The following is a 22,523-nucleotide window of genomic DNA, read 5'->3' as shown; positions in this document are numbered from 1 at the left end:
GGAAAATATTTGTTTATTGCACAGTTCTTTCCAGATTTTATGTCTAGGCTCACCTTTTATTGTCAAGTACTTTAGCAACGAACTGGCATTCAAATATGGCTGGCCAACCATGGCCACATTGATTACACAAGGACTTTTCGGAGCTAATTTTTCTTAAGCACCTACTAGGAACTTGGCACTGAGTTAGGCACTATAAAAACAAAGGTAAATGGAACAAAAATCTAAGCCTTCGTGGAAGGGGAAGGCAGTGAGGAAAAGGAAGAGTGAGAAGGAAGAAGAGCAGGAGGCCATTTGGCACCATGGGGATTTTTCTTCCTGCAGCCATTTAGTCTTGGTCTTTGTCTTAGACGGAATCAGGTCACAGTCCTTGTCATCAACCAGAAAACACATAGTTCACGAACGAATCCCACAGGTTTAATACTAGGCAACACATTAAATACCTCAGTGGTAGAATCTTCATCTTTCTACACCTCTGAAGCTCTTTTATCCGTTACCCCTGTTGCTTCAGCTTCAGCTTCCCAGAAGGCAGAGCTGAGATCCTAGTAGGTGGGCTCTTCACATCTCTGCTGTTTGATAGGATTCAAGGACAATGTAACAGACACTGCAGTGGAGGTGCTGAGAGCCCCAAGTAATGTGGGGGGAGAAAAAGCAGAGGACATTTCCTGCCACAGACCAGACAAGTTTCCATTCCTCACTAGGGATGGGAGGACTGGAATGGAGGAGGACCCACATTACTTGTGTGAGGAAGTCTTGCCTTCTGCTTGTTGCCATGGTTCCGATTTACCTGTGGTTATGTTTTGAAAACTCTTTCCCAAAGAAATTCTTTCAGCCATTTCCTGAAACAGTTTTTTTTGAATGGTTGTAAAAAATCTGGGTCATCTTTTTTTTTCTTCCAGTTTTATTGATATAATTAACATATAACATTGTATAAGTTTAAGATGTACAACGTAATGACCCGATATATGTATATACTGCCAAATTTTTACCACAATAAGCTAATGTCCATTGTTTCACAGAGTTACAAACTTTTTCCCTTGTCATAAGAACATTTAATATCTACTCTCTCAGCAACTTTCAAATATACAACACAATACTGTTAACCAGAGTCATGTTGTACATTACATCTCCAGAACTTAATTTATCTTAAAACTGGAAGTTTGTATCTTTTGACTGCCTTCACCAAATCCCCCCCCCCCACCCCTCCCCACCTCCCACCTCTGGCAACCCCGACCTGATCTGTTTCTATGAGTTTGGGTTTTTTTAGATTCCACGTGTAAGTGAGATCACACAGTATTTGTCTTTTTCTGTCTGACTTATTTCACTTAGCATAATGCCCTCAAGGTGCATCCATGTTGTAGCAAAGGTTAAGATATCCTCACTTTTGTGAGGCTGAGTAATAGTCCATTGTCTGTGTGTGTGTGTGTGTGCACGCGTGCACACACACACACACACACACAACCATATTTTCTTTATCCATTCCTCTGTTGATGGACACTTAGGTAGTTTCCATTCTTTGGCTATTGTGGATGCTGCCGCAGTGACCACGGGAGTGCAGGTAGTCCTACTGCCAATTTTCTAAGGAACCTCCATACTATTTTCCAGAGCGTCTGCACTAAATTCCATTTCCGCTAATAGTGTACAACGTTTTAGATTTGGATCATCTTAAAGGACAGAGGTTTAGAAGCATTTCACTGTTGTAGTGATCCAAACCCACGCCCCTCATTTCTTCATCAAAATCCCACTTGCGGCTCTTGCCTGCCAGTGAGTACGGATGGTGGGGATGGGAGGTGTAGGTAAGGAGAAAGGGGTCTTCCTGAGGTGAGTGGCATGTGGTAGAAGGGTAGCAGCTGTTAAAATCCACATGCATCTTCTCTTCATAAAGATCACCCCCTGGGTTTGGCCATAAGGGGTGACAGCTACTTTCGGCCGCAGGTGGCTCCACTGGAATCTGCTGGGGAAAGGGTTCTGCAGAGTTCTGGGAAGGGGAGAAGTCGTAAGGCCAGCTGGTCAGAGGGAAAGGGTAACTGGGACAACAGTTGTCATTAAGAGAATGTCTCCCCAAAGGTTTATTCCATGTTTGCTGATCATCGTAGTCAGAGAAGACTCCAGAAACAGGATGAAGCAGGTCCCCACTATTACAGATCCAACTACTGGACAGTTTGCATTTCTCATAGAGCTTAGTGTGGCCCAAGGTGGAAGTGTCTGCCAGATCAGTGGTTCCCCCCAAGCAATAGCTCTTGGAGAAGAATAAGCAATCATTCAGTGACTTCTGCTGGGGAGTGTTAGCTATTAAACGTCCACTGTAACTACCGGGCAATTGAACGCCTTCCTGGAAAGACCAAGTTAAAGGTAAACTTCCCCAACTTTGGGTTTCACCTGGAAGAGACTAGAAAGGAAAGTGAAAAGCTCACATTAATAAGTTAAGCAAATTGACACAACTACCACAGGCACCCAGAGTTACTCTGTACAAATAAGTGCTCTGATTTTCCTCATTCCTTACATACTTGAAGCACAAATGCACAGCACGGTTTCAGCACAAGCACTTAAAGCCTGAAAGAATCAAAGGTTGCGCCCATTTCCACTGTAAAGCCTACTAACCAGTAAGAGCTGAGTTACTCTTACCCCTTTGACTCTGAGCAGAGTGAGTGTGTTTAAAATGTTTCATCTTCAAACACAAATCTGATATGGTAACTGCCTTTATAAGAAACTTGTAAGAAACTATTTAAGAAAAATCAAACTACAGCTTCAAAGATTTCTATTATATCCAGTATAACTCTCAGTGGATCTCTGCTTTGCTCGCTCACTCAGTCTCTCATACACACACACACATACACACATCATTTTCTTTCTTGACTTTTCTATTTTTTAGCATTGTTTGCAGTCTGAGAGACTAGGGTTGTTGTTGTTTTTCTCCAGCTCATGGGGATTTTGTTGAATCATAAATAGGACCTCTAGGACATGAAGTAGCAAATTTATTTCTATAAATAAAGGAAGCGTATTACCTTCCAGTTATTCACAGGGAAAGAAGCTGGCTGAGAATTAAGTGATCTGCTTGTTTATGTAACAAGAGGGTGGGGGTAGAGAGACTATGACCAGGTAGAGTGAGTGGGAGGAAATGCCCTTCATTTTGTCCCAGGGCTTTGAGAAGGGATGAGGAACCAGCCATTTGGTTTCAGGGGCTCACATGTCCCTATTAACAGACCCAAATGACATTTTTTTTCTACATAAGACACTTTTAGAACCTCTAGGGATGAACTGGCTCCATCTCTGTCCTCATGAAATGCGGAGCACTGAGCAGTAGTAAAATACCGGAATTAGCATCACTATTAAGCAGACAAACCCACAAACCTATGGTATGATGCCCATAAAGCCATAAATTTCACATCACAATTTGGCCTCTCCAACCCCCAACACTGCAGGTGTCCAGTGTTTTCAGAAACTTCCTGGTTTTTTCATCTTGGTAGAGTGTGCTTTATCTATTTAGGGGAAGAATGGAAATTTTGGAAAAAACATTTTAAAACACAAGGCTAATATTTTGCGGAGACCATTTTAGGTTCATTTCTGAACCAAAATATAAAGTGCCAAATAGAGGTTAAGTACTAATCCAAGTCTCTCCTTGTAATTGTAGTAGGGAAGATGTTTCTAAAATTATACGGAATTTAAGAGCATTTGAGAGCATGCTACAAAGATGGTAGAAATTAAGAGGAAAACCCCAGATTCCATTTCTTTTCTCTGGGGGATGCTGCCTTGTAGATGAGCCAGATGGGATGATTTTGACTTCATTTGTCAGTGGGGAAGGGACCAGGGACGTTTATTGCCCCCACCACAGGGGTGGTGAGTCGCCATATGTTTTGAACACACAGGATGACAGGTTACCTTTGTCTCTGGGCTCTCCTTCAGCTTTAAGGGGACAGAGGCAGACGCCGTGTGTACTTTCTTCATTGTTCTTCTTGCCTCGGCTTCCAGTTTGGTTTCTGGTTTTGGATGATCGTGCTCTCCCTTTGACTTACAGGAGACAAGGAGGTAAAATAAATAGCAAGATTGTACCTCACAGTGTGCTAAGTCTTACCCTGTGCCCTGCCCTGGGTGTTGCTACTGATGACTGGCACAAGACTGCATAAACCTTTTCGGCCCGTCATGTGCTTTCCTGCCTGCCTTTGTTCATGGTGCCCCTCGCCCACCTGGTGAAGTCATACAACCATAAGAAGTGACACGAAGTGCTTCCTACGGTATGTGGAGGAGGCTGCAACAAACACATGATCTCACAGACTCTTCGGCACCGCCATCAGTCATGCCACCATTATTACTGCCCCAGCTTCCACAGTAGGAAAATGAAGCATGGGGAGACTCCACCAGCCAGGCAACATCCTTCCCCTGCACCCGTTGAGTGAGTGGGGAGCCAGGATTCAAAGGACGCTGGAGCTAGCTGGCCAAGCTGAGAGCTAACTATAGGATATTCGGGAATTCTGGGAGCTGGCTGGTAGCTGGAAATGAGCCATGGCAGGAACTGTTGTTATCACAGATGCTGGCCCACCCTAGCAATCGGGACATTTTCTTTTTGGAGGGCTGGTTGACTAGCACACCACTGATCTAGACCCAGGCAGTCTGCCATCAGAGGCCACACTTTATCCTGTTTATACCACCGCCCCCTCAAGTACTTCTTCATATCCACGTCTCACGTAAAACTGGGGCTCAGGGGAGTCCAGTCACATGCTGAGGTTTACAGAGCTGGTGAGAGGTCAGAGCTGGTATTCAGCCTTGGGTCTGCCGAAGCCGACCAAATGCCACAGCACTGCACTAGCCTGAGTGTGATCAGATTACTGACAGCTGCCTCCCCCAGGGAGCCCGAGGCGAGGTAGGCCGGCTCCCCTCCTGGGGCTTTAGTGCTTGGCGCCTCTGCAGAGGTGTGGGTGCAGATATTTGCTTGCCCAGAGCACGTCTCAGGGTTGGTACGTTCCCCTGTCCATCTCCTGTACGAAACGTCCCCCTGTGCTCTGTACACACTTCCTGAATTAAAGAGAAATGGCATCTCATAACTCTAACTCAAATCCAACCTGGAAGAATATGAAGCGTCCATCGTGCCTCCAGAAGTTGGTGACTGGGAAGCCCCCATGGCCTCGGCAAGGAATTAGCTTCAGAGGCCCATCACAGTTGGGACAGCGTTTCCCTGTAAGAGAGCACAGGCAGGTGACCATGCCAACTGAGTCCTGGCAGCTTGCATCTGACTCCAGGATGGCAGAGAATGGACCTGGGCACAGCATTATGGGCTCCCTTCCACCGGGCATTGCCTTTGACCTGAGGAGGCCTGGCCATCAACGCGACCCAGACCAGTCTCACACGGGGGTAGACGAAGTGGTCTCCTACAGAGTGGGTGATTTCACAGGTCAAAGGAGAGCTCTCCTGAGCAGAAAATCCCTCCCTCCGTATTTACTGAGACTTGAAATTCTTTGTAGAGAAGTGGACAGAATTCTTTCACTTCACAATTAGAATTAAGGGTCAAGGAGCCAAGTCACAGGAGAGAATGTACGTAGCCCCTAAATTCTCATTAAGGTGTAAATGACCGAGCCCAGAGTCTTTCCTGAGAGCAAGTTTCAAGACGGCTTACAAGGAAAGAACAAGAAGTAACTTGAGGTCTGAAGTGAGCAAGGCATGGGGAATGCTGGATGTATCTGTTTCACAATCCGATGAACGTGATAAAGAGAAACAAAATGAATGTGATTATGGTATGGACCTAAATGGCACAGAATGGAGTCTAATCTCAAACTTCGTCCCAATGCGCCCACTCCAGACCAAAGCATTCACTGAGCTCCGGGGGGGGGGGGGGGGGGGGGAGGGCATTCCCCAAGATGTCAAGTGGCCAAGTGTGATCAACAACATTATCCTAGGGGCGCCTGGGTGGCTCAGTCGATTAAGCGGCTGCCTTCGGCTCAGGTCATGATCCCAGGGTCCTGGGATCCAGCACCGCATCAGGCTCCCTGCTCTGCGGGAAGCCTGCTTCTCCCTCTCCCTCTGCCCGCCGCTCTGCTTACCTGTGCTCTCTGTCAAATAAATAAATAAAATCTTCAAAAAAAAACCAAAAACCAAAAAACAAAACAATCCAACGTTCTCCTAGACTTTGTGGGTGCACTGAGGAACTAATATGAGTCCCCTAAGTGACCCATCTGCTTTTGAACAGAGGCCTTGAGTCAGGTGCCTTAACCCAAGGGAGCAGTTTTGTTGGTGGGTGCCCTGAAGCATGGGGGAACCACAGGGCAGATACTGGGGGGTGAGGAGGCTGACCCTACTCACTCTGCTGCTTCTGCCGGGCTTTGTCACAGATGGCAGGTCGCAGGTAGATCTTCCGCCCCTCCTCGGCGGAGCAGTCTCGGCTGCACACCACCACGCCCAGACAGGACTTCTTGAGGATGCGTGAGTTGTGGTTGTTGGTGTTGCGCATGGCCCAGCTGCTCAGGTGCCGCTGCGCATTCCTGTCCTCTGAGCTGTAGATGTGCTTCTCATAGGAATCTGGCCATTCCTGGAACCAGTCGGTCTTTTTCACATTCTGATAGAAACACAAAGAATATCGTTATAATTTAAGCGAGAAAACACACCTGTGGGGGTGCCTGGGCGGCTCAGTGGGTTAAGCGTCTGCCTTCGGCCCTTAGGCTCAGGTCACGATCACAGGGTCCTGGGCTCGAGCCCCGCGTTGGGCTCCCTGCTCAGTGGGGAGCCTGCTTCTCCCTCTCCCGCTCCCCCCTCTTGTGCTCTCTCGCTCTCTCAAATAAATAAATACAATCTTAAAAAATAAAAACAATACAACTGTTCATAGATGTGAAGCTTGCTTTGGCACCCAAGAGCTATGGAGACCTTTGGCAAAGACCAACCAGGGTTTCATTCCAGCAGCGGGATCTGAGCACTGAGTAAGAGGACTGCTGAGTCTATGGGACGTTTGCTCCCCGGACCAAGAGGAGTTGTCATTCAGTGCCCCCCCTTCCCCCGAGTTCTACCCCAATGATGTTTCTCTAGCCCTTGGTGAGAAGACTTACTGACCATTTCTCACAAAGAATTTTTGAGGGTGAAGTAATATGATTGTGCTCTTACACAATCACAGTGGAAAACACTGTGGCAGGGTAGTGAGATAATGTCTCATACCACACCGTAGTTACCCTATTGGGAAGGCGAAGGGTTTATGTGGTCACCGGAGCTGAGCAGTGGGAAAACTGGAGACCCCAGGTTTGGGAGGGTTCTGACAGCCACTTTCTCCCCTGGGGAGATCTTCTTCCTTTTTCTCTACTTCCAGATCCATGGGCCTCCATCAAGGCAGGGGGAAGGAAGAGTTTACTTTGGCTGGAAAGTTCTATGTTCTTGCCTAGCACTCGCACTATTCCCTGTGCGTGAACATCTAAGCTCTCCTTAAAAAGATCATCAGTACAATCAATCCTTTGTTGTTGGGCTTTCTGTGCTTCTGTTTCTTCATCTGTAGAATAGGGATAATGAGAACCAAGTGTGGTTCTGAGAATACGATAATATATAAAAAATACTTAGCACAGCACCTAGCATGGAATAAGCTCTCAATAAATGTTTGTCACTGATGTTGAGGCTCACGTTCCTTAGGCCCTTTGGTGTATAGATCCTGCATTTGACAGTTCCTGCTTCATTCTCAAGAATGACAATCATTAAGTAGTCTCCATACTCAAACTTAGGTTGTGTCCATCCCCACAGCCTCTAGAGACCAGGCATCATAGAAGAACATTTTTCATCAAAGAGATTCTAGAAGGTCAGAGAGAAGATTCTAGAAGGTCCAGAAGGAGAGATCAGGGTGCTTTCCTTTTGATTCCCCAACAAGAAAGCCAGGCACAGAATACTGGGGGGAGGGAGACAATCTAGAAGGAAAAGAGAAAACATCAACATCAGGATGGAAGGGCAGCATGGGGAAGTTGGTGTTTATTGAGTTAGATTTCAAGTTTAAAATGTGCCAAAGAAGTTTTTAACATGAGACTCTGGGCAAGTGACTGTCTCTGAAGCCTCATTTTGCTCTTTTCCAAAATGGACATAATGATAAAATATTCTTCAAAAAAGTACCATGAAGAGCAGATGTGCTGTAAATTCTAAGTCTGATATAATGATAGTTGCCATTTGAATGGCATGTCGTGGGAACTAAGGTGGATCTGAGGAACCATAAGTGAGGTAGAGATAGTGCTACTTAACAGTTAAGAGCTGGGGTCTGCAACGTAGGGCCCATGGGTCAAATCCAGCCCACTGCCTTTTTTTTTTTTTGGTAAATAAAGTTTTATTAGAACACAGCCATGCTCATTCATTTAAGTGTTGTCTATGCATACTTTACACTACTACAGCAGAGCCGAGTCATTGTAGCTGAGACTGGATGGCCCATAACACTGAAAATATTGACTATCTGGTAAGATTTGTCTCAGGCAGCCCCCTTCCTGCTTCCCTCCCCCCCCCCACCTTTTCTATTCTTTTCCTTCTGACCTAAGGCTCTAAACAATGCCCTCTTGTTTTCTGTGGTCACAGAAAGGTCATGGCAAGCATAATATTTTATCTTCTGAAAAAAGAAAAATGCAGGTTAAAACGCTAAAACGTGGACCTTTAACAATTTGGATTGTAAGACCCGCCTGGTGCATTTAAAGAACTCAAACACAAAGCACAGCCGCCTGGGTAGCAGAGACAAGGGCAACAGACTTGAAGAAAAGTAGAGATTTTCATTTTCAAGGTGAGGGGGCCCTGCAGGCTGGTCAGTGCCATCAATCCCATGAACCAGGAGGTGGGGAAGGTGTATGTGAGTGTCTCAGATGGTCAGAGGAAGAAATTATCTCCACCGTCTTTTTTCCCCCCAGTTTTCTCTCAGTTTTATGTATTATTTTGATCTCCCGTTGAAACTTCCTCTTTGACTTATGGATTATTTACAAATATATTGTTTAGTTTCCGTGTATTTGCAGATTTTCCTATTGCCTTTCACCATTAATTTCTAGTTTGGTTCCACTACAGTTGGAGAACACTGTATTTTCAATTATTTTAACATTGTTGAGGTTTGTTTTAGGGCTTACAGTATTTTCTTTTCTTTTTAAGAAATATTTTATTTATTTATTTTTTAAGTAGGCTCCACACCCAATGTGGGGCTTGGACTCACAACCCTGAGATTAAGAGTCACATTCTCAATCTACTAAACCAGCCAGGTGCTCCAGGGTTTATAATATTTTCTACATTTGACTGTCTTTTTTTCTTCTTCTTCTTTATTTGTTTTTTGTTTTGTTTTGTTTTAGTAGCCTCTATACCAGTGTGGGGCTTGAATCCGAGATCCCTAGATCAAGAGTCGCATGCTCTTCTGACTGAGCCAGCCAGGTTTCCCTACATTTGACCATCTTTTAAGCCTTTTTTTTTTTTCCCCAGCAGCCTCTTCATTGTCAGGCTACATTTCCAGTCCCATCAGTAATGCAGTAATAATTTTGACAACGTATTAACTTGAGAAAATTCCTAGGAGTAAATGTGTTCTTATCAAGCTCTTCTCTATGCCCAATCTTTTGAGATTTGGATGCTTAGTGGAATCTTTGGCAATGTTTGACATTGAAATTAAGACAAAACCCAGATTCCCATAATGCAAAGGAACCCAGGTGTCGAATGAATGATAGTGATTTCTGAAAGCCTTGTAAATTCAAGGCATCAGAGAGGTAACATTTAAAAAGAAAGAATAATCATTTCTTAATCTTCTTTAGCAGATCTCCATAAAATAGTTTCTTCTTTTCTGATCTTGTGTTTATTTTAATTTCTAACTTTTCATGAGTAACTTTGTTTTTCCTCTCGGTTAAGAAGTTTATAATTTAAAGGGAATATTCTTCAGGTTTCCAACAGGTAAATCTAATGAATTTATATCTTATAATCTCATGGGTAACATCACTGGGGTTTTAATTAACATTTCTATGATTTCTGTAATTTTTTTACTAAGAGACCTAATCCTCTAACTCACTCAAAATCTTTGCAACTCCATGAAATCCCAGAGCACCCAACCTCCCTTATTCTGCTTTACTTAACTACTTAAAGTTCTAATGGGGTCCCTTAAAAACTAAATATATACTATTACATAAAATAAAATGTAAATGAAAATGAAAAATTTAAAATAAGGTATGAAAAACACCTACATTACCAAGTTATTATATTAGAATTGATTTCACATAGAATATAATCCACTCACATATAAAGCAGTTATCTGTAGGTTTTCTTTAATGCTAGGAATAGCTTAATTCTTTATAAATAAATGTTTCCAAATAAAACAGGGAGAGCAAACAGATACACCTTTAAGTAAATCAGATAGAGGGAAAAAATGAGATGTTACTTATGGAACACAGGAAAAACAATTCAACCAGCATTTTGGTATCTATACACATTTTCAGGAACTTATCTCTTCTGGGCCAACTAGAAACAAACCCCAAGTGTTATCAAAGGAAGAAATTCAACTCAACAAAATGCTTTTGAGTTAACTCAAGAGTGACTCCTTAGGCTAATACTGCAATTTCCTACCTTTGTTAAAGGGTCAAAATTCAAAACAAAAATGTCCTTATTTGCTCAGACAACACTAAGGTGGGCCAGGGTACTCCAGTTTTCCAAACTCTCCATCGCTTGCCTCTCTACTCTTCTTTCTTCCCTTTTCCACTCTACCCGGCTAAGCAAGGGACCTTCCGGCAGGCACCCAGAAGAGTTTCTCCTACCACAGATGCAGTAATGTCCCCACCCCATCTCACCAGGAGCACGGGGTGGCAGAATAATTCTGGCTCCAGTAGTGGAGATTCAACGACCAAGGGAGCCCAATATAGGTGGAGCTGTCCCAGGAAGTTCAAATGACCTTGAGATCAAGGGGAACGCCGGCAAGGAGGACAAAATCATAGGTGTACCTGTCAGACCAACAACAATGTGACCTGATCATGCAGGCAGATAATAATTGCAAGAAATCCAGAATCTGGTTTACCTGTTAGCTCTTTAGCACCAAGACACATCTAATTACTCCTTCTGGCTCATTGTGATTTACATTTACCCACATGAACTCACTGAAAGAGCTCAAAGATTCACCTTCACTTATAAGTTTGAGGCCAAGTCAACCTTGCTGGCTAAAATCATGGTCCAGGAATTAACTAATTGGAGACATGGCTTCTTTGTGGTTGACTCAGCAGGTTTTAGGTTGACCTGTATTTATGTTTAGCCTATGTATTTTTTTTTTTATCTTTTCTCTATAGAAGAATGTACTTAAACCTTGGACTTTGGGGAGTTAATGTCTTGGTGTGGCTTTGGCCATGGATTTTTTTTTTTTTTTTTAAGTAAGCTCTATGCCCAACATGGGGCTTGAATTTATAACCCTGAGATCCAGAGTTGCATGTTCTACTGACTGAGCCAGCCAGGCGTCCCTGGCCACAAGTCTAATCTGAAAACTACTCATGCTTAGGAACAAAATGACTCAGGGTTTGTCTGCTGTGGTGCTTTTGGAACACTACGTACTTGTACTCAGAGAAACTGTCTGGTGTGAGGAACAGAGCAGGTGCTCTTAGTGCCCTGCTGAAGTGGGTACTACTACTACTTAGGAAGATAAAGGAGTGATTCTCTCCCCAGTTTTCCAACAAGAAAAAGAAAAAAAGCACTTTCTTAGGTATTCAAGGCTGTCAAGAGTTACAGTATTAATGAAGACTGTGACCCTTTCCAGGAACTTGTAATAAACATTTTTAATGTAGGGAAGACTAAACCAACACCAGACATTTGCTGCTTGGGCCAGGCAAACCCTAAAGCAATTATATTTGCATCTTTAAGATGAAAATGTAATTTAAGGTGAATAAAAAGGGAAAGCAAACTGGTGTACGTTGGCCTGGAATAGAGATTTTTATCAATGGTGGTTTTGAGCAAGTTGAGTGCCTGTGGATTGGGGCTGGCTCCCTGGGGGCTGGATTACGGGGGGGAAAGGGTGTCAAAATAACCACACGTTAGAGGAGGGACCAGAAACAAGTGAAAGGAAGATTTATAGAGATATAACATGCAGCTGAAAGGAGGAGGAAGCCCACATGAAACAAATAGAGGGGAGGGATGGCTTAGTCAGGGCCAAGTGGACTCTGAGCCCCAGATCCAATCATGATGCTGTCCGGCCCCAAAAGCGTAATGGCTGCCAGCTTCCTGGAAAATAACTGAATCCTCTTGGGATACCCTGCTTCCAAACCACCTTTCCAGCCAGTAGCCTCCCCCACCTCCCTGCTGTCCCTGCTGAATGCCTGTGCACAAGCTCCCGCAAATGTAGAGGCTGAATAGCCTTTGGACTCTGGTGCCCTGCTCTGCTTTGACGGTCTTGTTTGCTCCCTTTCCCTGCCCTAATCCTTTTACATTTTACAAGGCACTGCTCCGAGAAAGCCCTTTGCCAGAAGCTCTGCCTTGCTTCCCATGTCCAAGGCACGCTGAATTACATACTTCCTCTTACAAGGACCTCCAGCATTTTTCTGCATGACATAGTTCTCCGTGCAGGCATGGACCTTGCTCCATTTGCCCAAAAGATCATGAGCCCTTCCATTGAAGTTATCATAGCTTAATGGTCCCTGTATCCCCAGAGCTTGCTGTAGTGTCTGGCACATTCTAGTCACTCAGAAATGTTTGGTGTCCTTTTTTTTTTTTTTTTTAAATTTAATTTATTTATTTGAGAGAGAGAGAGCATGCAAGCAGGGGAGGGGCAGAGGGAGAGGGAGAGGGAATCCCAAGCATGTTCTGTGCTCAGTGCGGGACTCGACCTCCCAACCCTGAGATCATGACCTGAGCTGAAATCAAGAGTCAGACGCTTAACCGACTGAGCCACCCAGGCGCCCCATGAAACGCTTGATGTCTTAATGAGGAGATCAGCATTCACTGTTGCCAAAAATTAACCCATAAATCGTGACATGTCTGAGATGTATAAGGGGCTATGGAATTTTGGGGAATGGGACATGCAATCAGCATTCGGGGCCCATCTTGAAACTTGAAGCATGTGAGTGGATTAGCAGGAAAGAAATGGGTCTACAAGTTGCCAGAATTTGCCTACACATTGTGGAAGTAGTCATCCTGGCAAGAACACAGAATTATGAAAAACAAACTCTAAATTTCTTGTATGAAATTTACAACAATAACAAGCAATTGCATTTGATCCTTCAAACCAGATTTTTTTTGGTGCCCAAACAGGTAGTCTAAGGAACATTAACCGCCTGAGGGGCTCCAAAGAGAGAGCTCCAGGGTCAAAAACAAGTCAGAGCCACAGTGCCTGACAAGCCTCCTCTTGGGAGCACCGCCAACATATACACGGATGGAAGTCTCCACGTCTGCAGCAGAGAACTCTGTTTAACTTTGTTGAACCTAGTGTTTCTGTTTTTCTTTCTCTATAATATCGACAAAAATACCATGTCACTTGTACTCTGCAGAACATACTTTGGGAAACATTGTCCTAAGCAGCTTGCATAAGGAATTACTATTTTCCTTTTACCGAGGAGGTAACGGAGACTTAAAATCCTTTTGTTTAAAGCCACACAGATTCTAAGCAGTGGAGCCATCCACTAATGAATTCCACATTGATCAACTGCTGTTAATATATGCCAGGTATTGTGTTAGCACGGCGGACAGTTCCAGAAGGCAGGCTGCCTTCCTAATCTCAGGTCACAGAATGCCTAGGCTGGTGAGTGCAACCACCTCATTTCCAGAAGAGGAAATGGAGTCTCAGTAAAGGTAAACAACTCCCTAAGGCTTTACAGATTAAAAAGAGGCAGAACTGGAATTCCAAGCCAGGGTTTTGTCCCCATACCCTGGCTTACACAGTGCAACCTCTCAGCCTCGTAATACTCACAACCAGATATACTCCCAAGATACACAACCTAATTAGCTTGGAAATCTTTTCAAGACCCTTTTATTTTGTATCTCAACTGGTTCTTGATACGATTCCAGAGCCAGCATAAACCCAGATCAGGATGGTGATGTCTCTGCTCAGAAAATATTAAAGGGATACGGCACCTTTTTTTTTTTTTTTTTTTGAGAGAGACAGTGAGAGAAGAGTACACATGAGCGGGGGCGGGGGGGGGGCGCGCAGACAGAGAATCTTAAGCAGGCTCCACACCCAGCGCAGTCCGACGCGGGGCTCAACGTGGGGCTCGATCTCACAACCCTGAGATCACGACCCCAGCCAAAACCAAGAATCAGGGGCCTAAATGACTGAGCCACCCAGGTACCCCAAGGGACACTGCACTTCTAATCATTTCCTTGGCCTATTTACAAGGGCACTTGAGTTATTTCCATGAGCAATTAAACTTTTTGATTAACTATAAATGATACATTTTCAAAATTGCACTGTGTATTTTTGTTGTAAATTTCTGAATTTAATGTCTTGGGTAGCTGTGAATGCTTTTGTTTTTGGAAATTCATGTTGGAAAATCAACTTTCATGAGCCCTGAGTTTTCCTCCAGAGAAGTGGTGCTTCCTTTCTTTTGTCTACAGATCTGATGAATGATATGGATCCTCTGTCCCAGAAAAAAATGCATGTTAGTACACGGTGTTACCATTTCAGAAGGTTCTCAAACCCCATTAAAACCCCTGCTCTAGGATGTGAAACTGCGAATCTTCCTTGTACTTGTTTATTTCTACTCTTGATGTTTAGGTTACCCAACAGCTACTTGTGAGCTACAATCATGAAATTAGGAATAGGCAGCAATATAGGCCCCTGAGCCAGGTATAACTAAAATGTACCTTAAAGGGCGCCTGCGTGGCTCAGTTGGTTAAGCGACTGCCTTCGGCTCGGGTCGTGATCCTGGAGTCCCGGGATCGAGTCCCGTGTCAGGCTCCTTGCTTGGCGGGGAGCCTGCTTCTCCCTCTGACCCTCTCCCCTCTCATGTACTCTCTCTCTCTCATTCTCGCTCTCTCAAATAAATAAATCTTAAAAAAAAAAAAAAAGTACCTTAAAGTTTCCCCTAAAACAGCTACAGCAATCATAAACCAATTAACAGCAACCATAAAGGGGCACCTGGGTGGCTCAGGTCATGATCCCGTGTATCCTGGGATAGAGCTCTGCATGGGTCTCCCTGCTTAGCAGGGAGCCTGTTTCTCCCTCTCCCTCTGCCCCTCCCTACTGCTTGTGCTCTCTCTCTCTCTCAAATGAATAAAATCTAAAAAAAAAAAAAAAAAAAAAAGAGCAACTATAAGGACAAATCCCTACAATAGATATTTATATGATTCAGCTCTGGTTTATTTAACCACCTTCACTGAGTGGAAAGCAGGGTATGCTTTGTGTTTTCCAGCTCTTCCAAGATCTACTGAGAGGTAACGTAGGCAGGAATTTAAGAGAAACAAAAGAGTATCTTCAGGGCGCCTGGGTGGCTCAGTCGTTAAGCGTCTGCCTTCAGCTTGGATCGTGATCCCAGGGTCCTGGGATTGAGCCCCATGTCTGGTTCCCTGCTCCATGGGGAGCCTGCTTCTCCCTCTCCCTTTGCCTCTCCCCCTGCTTGTGCTCTTTCTCGCGATCTCTGTCACTATCTGTCTCTCTCTATCAAATAAATAAATAAAATCTTTGGAAAAAAAAAAGAAAGAAAATCTTCACTAGAGTGCAATTTGGAATGATCTGGAAGTCTTCATTAGAATGAAATCAGGAGTGGTTATAAATCAAGACTGTGGAAATCTCATTTCTTCTGCCGTGCCTTGGAAAATCCAAATTTCTTGTTCCCCAGAATCAGGCAGACTAGCTTGACCTTTCCATTACACGGTACTGGTGATCTCCAGTCAGCCTTCTCAACACCCCTTCCAACAACTTCCAATGAAAACATATCCCTTGAATGCCAGAAAGGGAGCCAGGGGAGGTCAGTTTTAAACAACTAATATTTTCCACCAAATTAAGAGTTAAAAAGTCAAATGCCAAAAAAGAAGGTAAAGAAAATATGAAATGCATTACTTACAAAAGTTCTAGAAGAGCTGCTCTATCCCACAAGAGCACTATCATTTGCACATTCCAGTTACAGATTTAATTTAAAACCATTATTATATTGGGACGCCTGGGTGGCTCAGTTGTTTAAGCGACTGCCTTTGGCTCGGGTCATGCATGATCCTGGCGTCCCAGGATCGAGTCCTGCATCGGGCTCCCTGCTTCTCCCTCTGACCACCCCCACCATGCTCTCTCTCTCTCATTCTCTCTCAGATAAATAAATAAAATCTTCAAAAAAAAATAAAAAAATAAAACCATTACTATATAGCAAATAAGACTGTATGGGAATTTGTGCACTGTGCAGAGTCAATCTATTGGCAAATACCTTATCATGGACTTTATTCTACCAGCTAGCTAGGGTGGGTACAACAGAAGCCAAGTCAAATTTTGAAAGAGAAGGGAAGTAGCATTTTCTTTGTTTCAGTCTTTAACTGTTGTGGGGCGGAGGGTGTGGTGTCTGATAGGTAAAAACCTGCTTGAATTCTAGGTAATGGCATCTCCTCTTAAAATTCCTCAGTTGGATGCCCAGCTGAAGCTCTGCAGGAGAGGAATTTACCCAGCTTGGACCTTCACCAATTTCCTTCCAGATTTTAGCAAGTTAAGGCTTCACAGTCAAATGCTGAAGGCAGATTGTTATGTAAGTACATACCTGTGGCAGTTTCATATCATTAATATCCCAGCTTAACATCTCCTTGTCCTCAGAATCAAAGTCTTCAGGCTCCATGACAGTCAGGTCACCCATAGGTTTCTGCCTGTCCAATCCCGCAGAAGTGGTGGAGAATTTTCCTTTCAAAGGTGTTCCCTACCGTTGGATCAATCCACTCTTGACTCAAGCAGCTTAGACCTGGAGACTGTTTTCTGACACTAAAAAATAAGTGATAGTAATACTGACCGTTAAAGAGATAAAAATCAGTACTTGACTGCCAGAAAAACCTGTTTCATTGACATTTTTGCAAGCACCAACAGACAAAATAAAAACACAATGTATAAGTCATTAGTGATCTTGTGGCAATAAAGCTTGACCACGGGGAATCAGAAGCACCCATGATCCTTGGGTTGGGGCTGCCTTTCTCCCTTCTAGGCCCAGGCTGGAAAAGCCGGAGTAGGGACCATTGTCACCTGCAGCCAATGGTTGGTTAGAACATTGTCCTCCATATACCTTGGGGCAAGAGGGAGAGCTAGCTTGGAGGTGTTTTCATGGATATACCTTTGTACAGTGGCTAATATGTGGTTCAAGTTACAAGTGGGAAACATCACAACCAAATATATCTCGAAGTATTTTTTAAATCTAAATTGCCACAAAGATTAATTTGTATCTCCTCAATAAATCCAGTGTGTACTCTGTATCTTCAAATATTATCAGTGGATATCCTCAAATCAGATTCCCTCTAAAACCTTGGCATTATTGACACTTTGGACCTGGTAATTTTTTTTTTTTAAGATTTTATTAATTTATTTGACAGAGAGAGACACAGCGAGAGAGGGAACACAAGCAGAGGGAGTGGGAGAGGGAGAAGCAGGCTTCCGGCCGAGCGGGGAGCCCGATGCGGGGCTCGATCCCAGGACCCTGGGATCATGACCTGCGCCGAAGGCAGACGCCTAACAACTGAGCCACCCAGGCGCCCCTGGACCTGGTAATTTTTTGCTGTGGGAGGTTATCTTGTGCACTGTAGAACGTTTAGCAGCATCATTGGTCTCTGACCATTAAGTGTCAGTAGCAATGCATCCTTTTGTTGTGACAATAAAAATGTCTCCAGACATGGCCAAATGTCCCCTGGCGGGGGCAAAACTCCTTGAGAACTACTACTTTAGAATAGTATTTCTTCAAGGCAGAGGATCATAGGGGAAGAGAGGAAAAAATGAAACAAGAAGAAACCAGAGAGGGAGACAAACCATAAGAGACTCTCAACGTCAGGAAACAAACTGAGGGTTGCTGGAGGGGAGAGGGGTGGGGTGATGGGGTGGCTGGGTGATGGATACTGGGAAGGGTTTGAGCTATGGTGAGTGCTGTGAGTTTTGTAAGACTGATGAATCACAGACCTGTACCCATGAAACAAATAATACATTATATGTTAATAATAAAATAAAATAAAAAATGTTATAAAATAAAAAAAATAAAAAGTGTTTCTTGACTTTAACTCAAAGCACCCTCAAGGCTTTCTAATAGAAATCTCCCTCTTCCCTGCCCCCCGCCCCCCAACTGAAGATTCTTCTATCTCACTTTACTTTGATTAAATTGTATTATGTAAAAATGACAGAGATTCAAAAATGTTTGTGCAGACTGCATTTCTTCCCCCATGAGAAATACCACTCTGGTTTCTAATCATAATTGGTTAAAGGAGATTTACCCAAAAAAAGAAAAGGAAGGAAAAAAGAAGAAAGAAGAAAGAAAGAGAAAAAAAGAAGGAAAGGAGGAAGAAAAAGAGAGGAAGGAAGGAAATGTTCTACTCTGAGGAAAAAAACTAATCATTTTGCAGATGAAATGTGCTTATTAGTAGGACACAAAGTGACACGTTTACATGTGTGACATCTCCATTTGCTGGTGGCTCTTGTAAAAACAAGGGACATAATGATGTTACATAAAACAACTTAATAGTAAACTTGAACTATGTGTTTAATAGTCTCCAGCTGAGGAAGTGCCATGGGCCCCATTCCTTAGTTACTTGACTTTATATAAACCCTAATACTTGTCAGTCTCTGAGATCTGAGGGCAAGTATATGAATATAGAAGACGGCTGACCTGAACCAATGACCATTAGATAACAAGCTAATTAGGGGTCCCTCTGTGCCTTATCCCCCCTACCACACTCACCTACAACCTAGTGGTCAAAGATTCAAAGGGCATGAAGTCCATCACCCTTGTTTCAAACACTGCCATGCAAGGTTAAATCCCCAGGAGTTTTAAATCAAAAATCGCTTGGGAAATAGACATTAAGTTGCTAAAGAAAGGCTCTTACAGACTGACCCGAATTCAGATTTCAATTACAAGTCTATGAGACACAAAGATCGCCTGGGTGGCTCAGATGGTGAGGCGTCTGCCTTCGGCTCAGTTCATGATCCCGGGGTCCTGGGATCGAGCCCCGCATCGGGCTCCCTGCTCAGCGGGGAGCCTGCTTCTCCCCTTTCTTCTGCTTCTCCCCCTCCTCATGTTCTCTCTCTCTGTATCTGTGTCTCGAATGAATAAATAAAAAATTCTTAAAAAAAAAAAAAGATCACGTATCGACCTGATGGCAGCAGCTGGATGCACTTACCTCTTTGAGCGTTAACAACAGTAACTCAGATGGTCTAAAACTTGTTACAGCTAATTGGGACAGAGTGATCTTTTTTTAAAAAAACAAAACAAAACAAAAAACAAAAAACCTTTAATAACAAGATTCACATCTCAAAAATTCCCAAGCATTGTTTTAAGCGACATAGACATAATTCTTTTGTTTTTAAATTAAGGGGAGGGGAATAAAAAAATCTTGCTGCACAAAAGCTACATTGCCCTTTTGGTTTTCTTGGCTATAAATTGTTGCCAAATGAACAAACGTTAATTTAGTATTTCCTGAAAGTTAAGAACAAAACATAGGAAGGACTGCATGCAGCCCTTTGAAAATAAACAACTCAGTTTTCCTCCAGAATCAAAAAACTTAATTTGTAAAGACTTCCCTTTTTTTTTTAAGCAACTTGGGCCAAAATGTATTCAAATTTTATCATTTCTATAGAGAACCAAGTAGAACTGAAACCCTGTAGGAATGGGGTGACTATTAGCGTATTCCTTACACTAGCCTCTCCTGCGGATTTCTGGCTTCCTTACCTTCTGACTTCTTATGGAGATGCAGACAATACTGTGTCATAAAAATCTCATCTCTGGTTCAGGTCCCAGCAGGTTCTGGTCATTTTCTACACAGACGCTGCATTTCCCTAATCCAGGTCAAGGTACACTATGCTAATGAGCTCTGGCAAAAGTCCAATCAAAATCTAGATGCTCTCAGCTTGGGATAGGCGAGAGAGCTATCCAAGGAGTCACTTAACCAGCCCAGAATGCCAGCAATGTGAGGGATATTCTATTGTTCACCTCTGAACTTTCCCCTCCTTTATGTTAAGAGGGGATTTTAGGGGCATCTGGGTGGCTCCGTCAGTTAAGCATCTGCCTTCAACTCAGGTCATGATCCCAGCATCCTGGGATCAAGTCCCGCATCGGACTCCCTGCGCAGTGGGGAGTCTGCTTCTCCCTCTCCCTCTGCCCCTCCCCCCTGCTTATGCTTTCTCTCTCTCTCTCACAAATAAATAAATAAATAAAATCTTTGAAAAAAAGGGGGATTTTAACTGAAATGGACATTGCAAAAAGAACTTCATGAGGAGGTATAGGTGTTTTCCTGCTCAGAATTTCATAGGTTGAGCCCAAAGCAGATTGATTTAATAGTAGATTCTAATTCTCCTACCACGTACCCCTGCCTGTGTATGAGAGAAGAGAGAGGCAAACAGAGGTAGAGAAATACCATGCTGATGGAACCTAATGGAAAAGATATTGGATGGCCAACATTCCTAAACCAGAAATACTGTAAAATGCTATTCTACACCTACAATGATGCCCCCACTAATTCTAAGTGTTCCAATCCCCTCAAATAATACCATCCTCCCAAGTCAGTTCAGTCCACATGCTATATTCCAGGCTGTCTGATAGGCTCTGGAGATCTAAGGGAGAATTAAAGCATTAAGTTTCGGGGCACGTGGGTGGCTCAGGCATTAAGCGTCTGCCTTCGGCTCAGGTCATGATCCCAGGGTCCTGGGATCGAGCCCCGCATCGAGCTCCCCACTCGGCCGGAAGCCTGCTTCTCCCTCTCCCACTCCCCCTGCTTGGGTTCCCTCTCTCGCTGTGTCTCTCTGTCAAATAAATAAATAAAACCTTAAAAAAAAAAAGCATTAAGTTTCGTAGCGGAAAAGATGAACAAAGACACTAAATAAGCCAAAGATAACTTAATGCATGGAACTGAAGCAGTCTAGAAGGAATGGGGAAGGGAAGGTATGAAGCTGGAGGGAAGATAATATAGGGAAACTTCTTTCACCATCGTGACGTGCATCGTGATGCCCCATCAGCCTCTTGACAGACTAATGGATATTTGTCAAGGCATCAAAGAATGGAAGAGGGTGTTCCAGGTAGTGGCAATATTGCGGGCAAAGGTAAAGTAGTGTGAAAAGTGTGGTGCGCTCATCATTAGGAGAAGTGGGCGCCCGTCAGGAAGGCCCTGGCCATGGAAGACAGGCTGCAGAGGAAGGGATGAGCAGCAGGTCAGGGGGCAAAGCCTTGGGAAGACTCATGGCTCTGTCAGGCAGTTGCTGAACCATCGTTGGCAATGTTGAGAAGATTTCTTACTAGTCTTTCAGTTCGTGACTGAATTTCTTTTCTGCCTAGAGGTTGAGACCCTGAAAAAATTTTCTGGTGCTTTATCTGACTAATCTTGATCTGCTCCTTGTAGTCTCTCCTTGGCAGGGAGTTCTTTCAACATCCCCAGACATGCTGTGGCAGGACAAAGCCAAGTACTGTGCCAACCGGCAAGAGAGAAAGGTCTACACGGTCCAGCTCCAGAATCACAAAGCAGGGCCAAAAATGGGTTTTAGACCTGAGAGGAAATAAGCTGGTAACTGGCACGGAACACCCGTCATGATTATCCACTCACTTAGGCCTCCTCTCTAGCGCGTCTTCTCCCATCTATGTCTAAATCCTGTCCATCCGTCAGCAACCCTCCAAATGCCACCTCCTCATGGATCTTCCCACACTAGTCTAGAACCTGTGATTTCTCATTTTTGTGGTATTCCAGAACTCTCAACTGAATTATAGGCTGTCTTATGTCACTCAGGACTAACATTTTTTTCTAACCACAAAATGAATTCATACTCTTTTAAAAAAAAAATTCCTGTTCTTGGGGCGCCTGGGTGGCTCAGTCGGTTAGGCATCTGCCTTCGGCTCAGGTCATGATCCCGGGGTCCCGGGATTGAGTCCCGCATTGGGCTCCCTGCTCAGCAGGGAGCCTGCTTCTCCCTCTCCCTCTGCTTCTCCCTCTCCCTCTGCTCCTCCCCCTGCTTGTGCTCCCTCTCTCTCTGAAAAATAAATAAATAAAATCCTTATTTAAAAAAAAAAAATTCGTGTTCTCATCTCCTAGAGATTCCCACCGTGAACATTTTGGTCACGTCCTTTCAGACTTTTGTTTCCCCTTACATACATCACCGAACATAGATATTACTTTGCATAATTATAAGAGTGCATGTACAGGCTATTCCTTTAACTATTCGTGAGTGTTAGTCCCAGTTCCCCAGCTAAGCTGCTGGTTCCTTCCTGAAGGAGTTGGCATCTTCCACTTCCCTTCTCCTCACACAATGATCTGCTGGGGTCCGGCTGCAACATCACATCCCTCTTCATCCCAACCACCAACCCTACTCTGACACAGGAAGGAACTGAGGAGCTGTCTCCACACTCTGAGCTGTGACGTTATGTCCCAGACTGGTTACCAGCACTTTTGCTTTCGTAAGGCCAGCATCCTACCTTCTTACCCAAATTCTCCTCATTGGATCTCTGTCATTGTTATTGATGACAACA

The 22,523-nt window shown here is 43.9% G+C and overlaps 1 protein-coding gene across 1 annotated transcript in view; it reads right to left on the bottom strand.

The window, feature by feature from the left end:
- Positions 1 to 1,302: 1,302 nt before the first annotated feature.
- The window catches only part of GCM1 (GCM transcription factor 1), a 41,160-nt gene continuing 19,939 nt past the window's right edge, over positions 1,303 to 22,523 (bottom strand). The window contains exons 2-6 of the mRNA XM_028097879.2: positions 16,593 to 16,807; positions 6,289 to 6,541; positions 5,055 to 5,167; positions 3,877 to 4,005; positions 1,303 to 2,386 (exon numbers count right to left, since the gene is read on the bottom strand). Coding sequence (XP_027953680.2) covers positions 1,658 to 2,386; positions 3,877 to 4,005; positions 5,055 to 5,167; positions 6,289 to 6,541; positions 16,593 to 16,685 — 1,317 coding nt within the window. The 5' untranslated portion in view covers positions 16,686 to 16,807 and the 3' untranslated portion in view covers positions 1,303 to 1,657. The remainder of the gene's footprint in view (positions 2,387 to 3,876; positions 4,006 to 5,054; positions 5,168 to 6,288; positions 6,542 to 16,592; positions 16,808 to 22,523) is intronic.

Source organism: Eumetopias jubatus, unplaced genomic scaffold (genome assembly GCF_037043125.1).
Source record: "Eumetopias jubatus isolate StellerSeaLion01/CBP00866 unplaced genomic scaffold, mEumJub1_p1.0 scaffold_6, whole genome shotgun sequence".
Lineage (NCBI taxonomy): Eukaryota > Metazoa > Chordata > Mammalia > Carnivora > Otariidae > Eumetopias > Eumetopias jubatus.
This window is presented reverse-complemented; position numbering and strand designations above follow the sequence as displayed.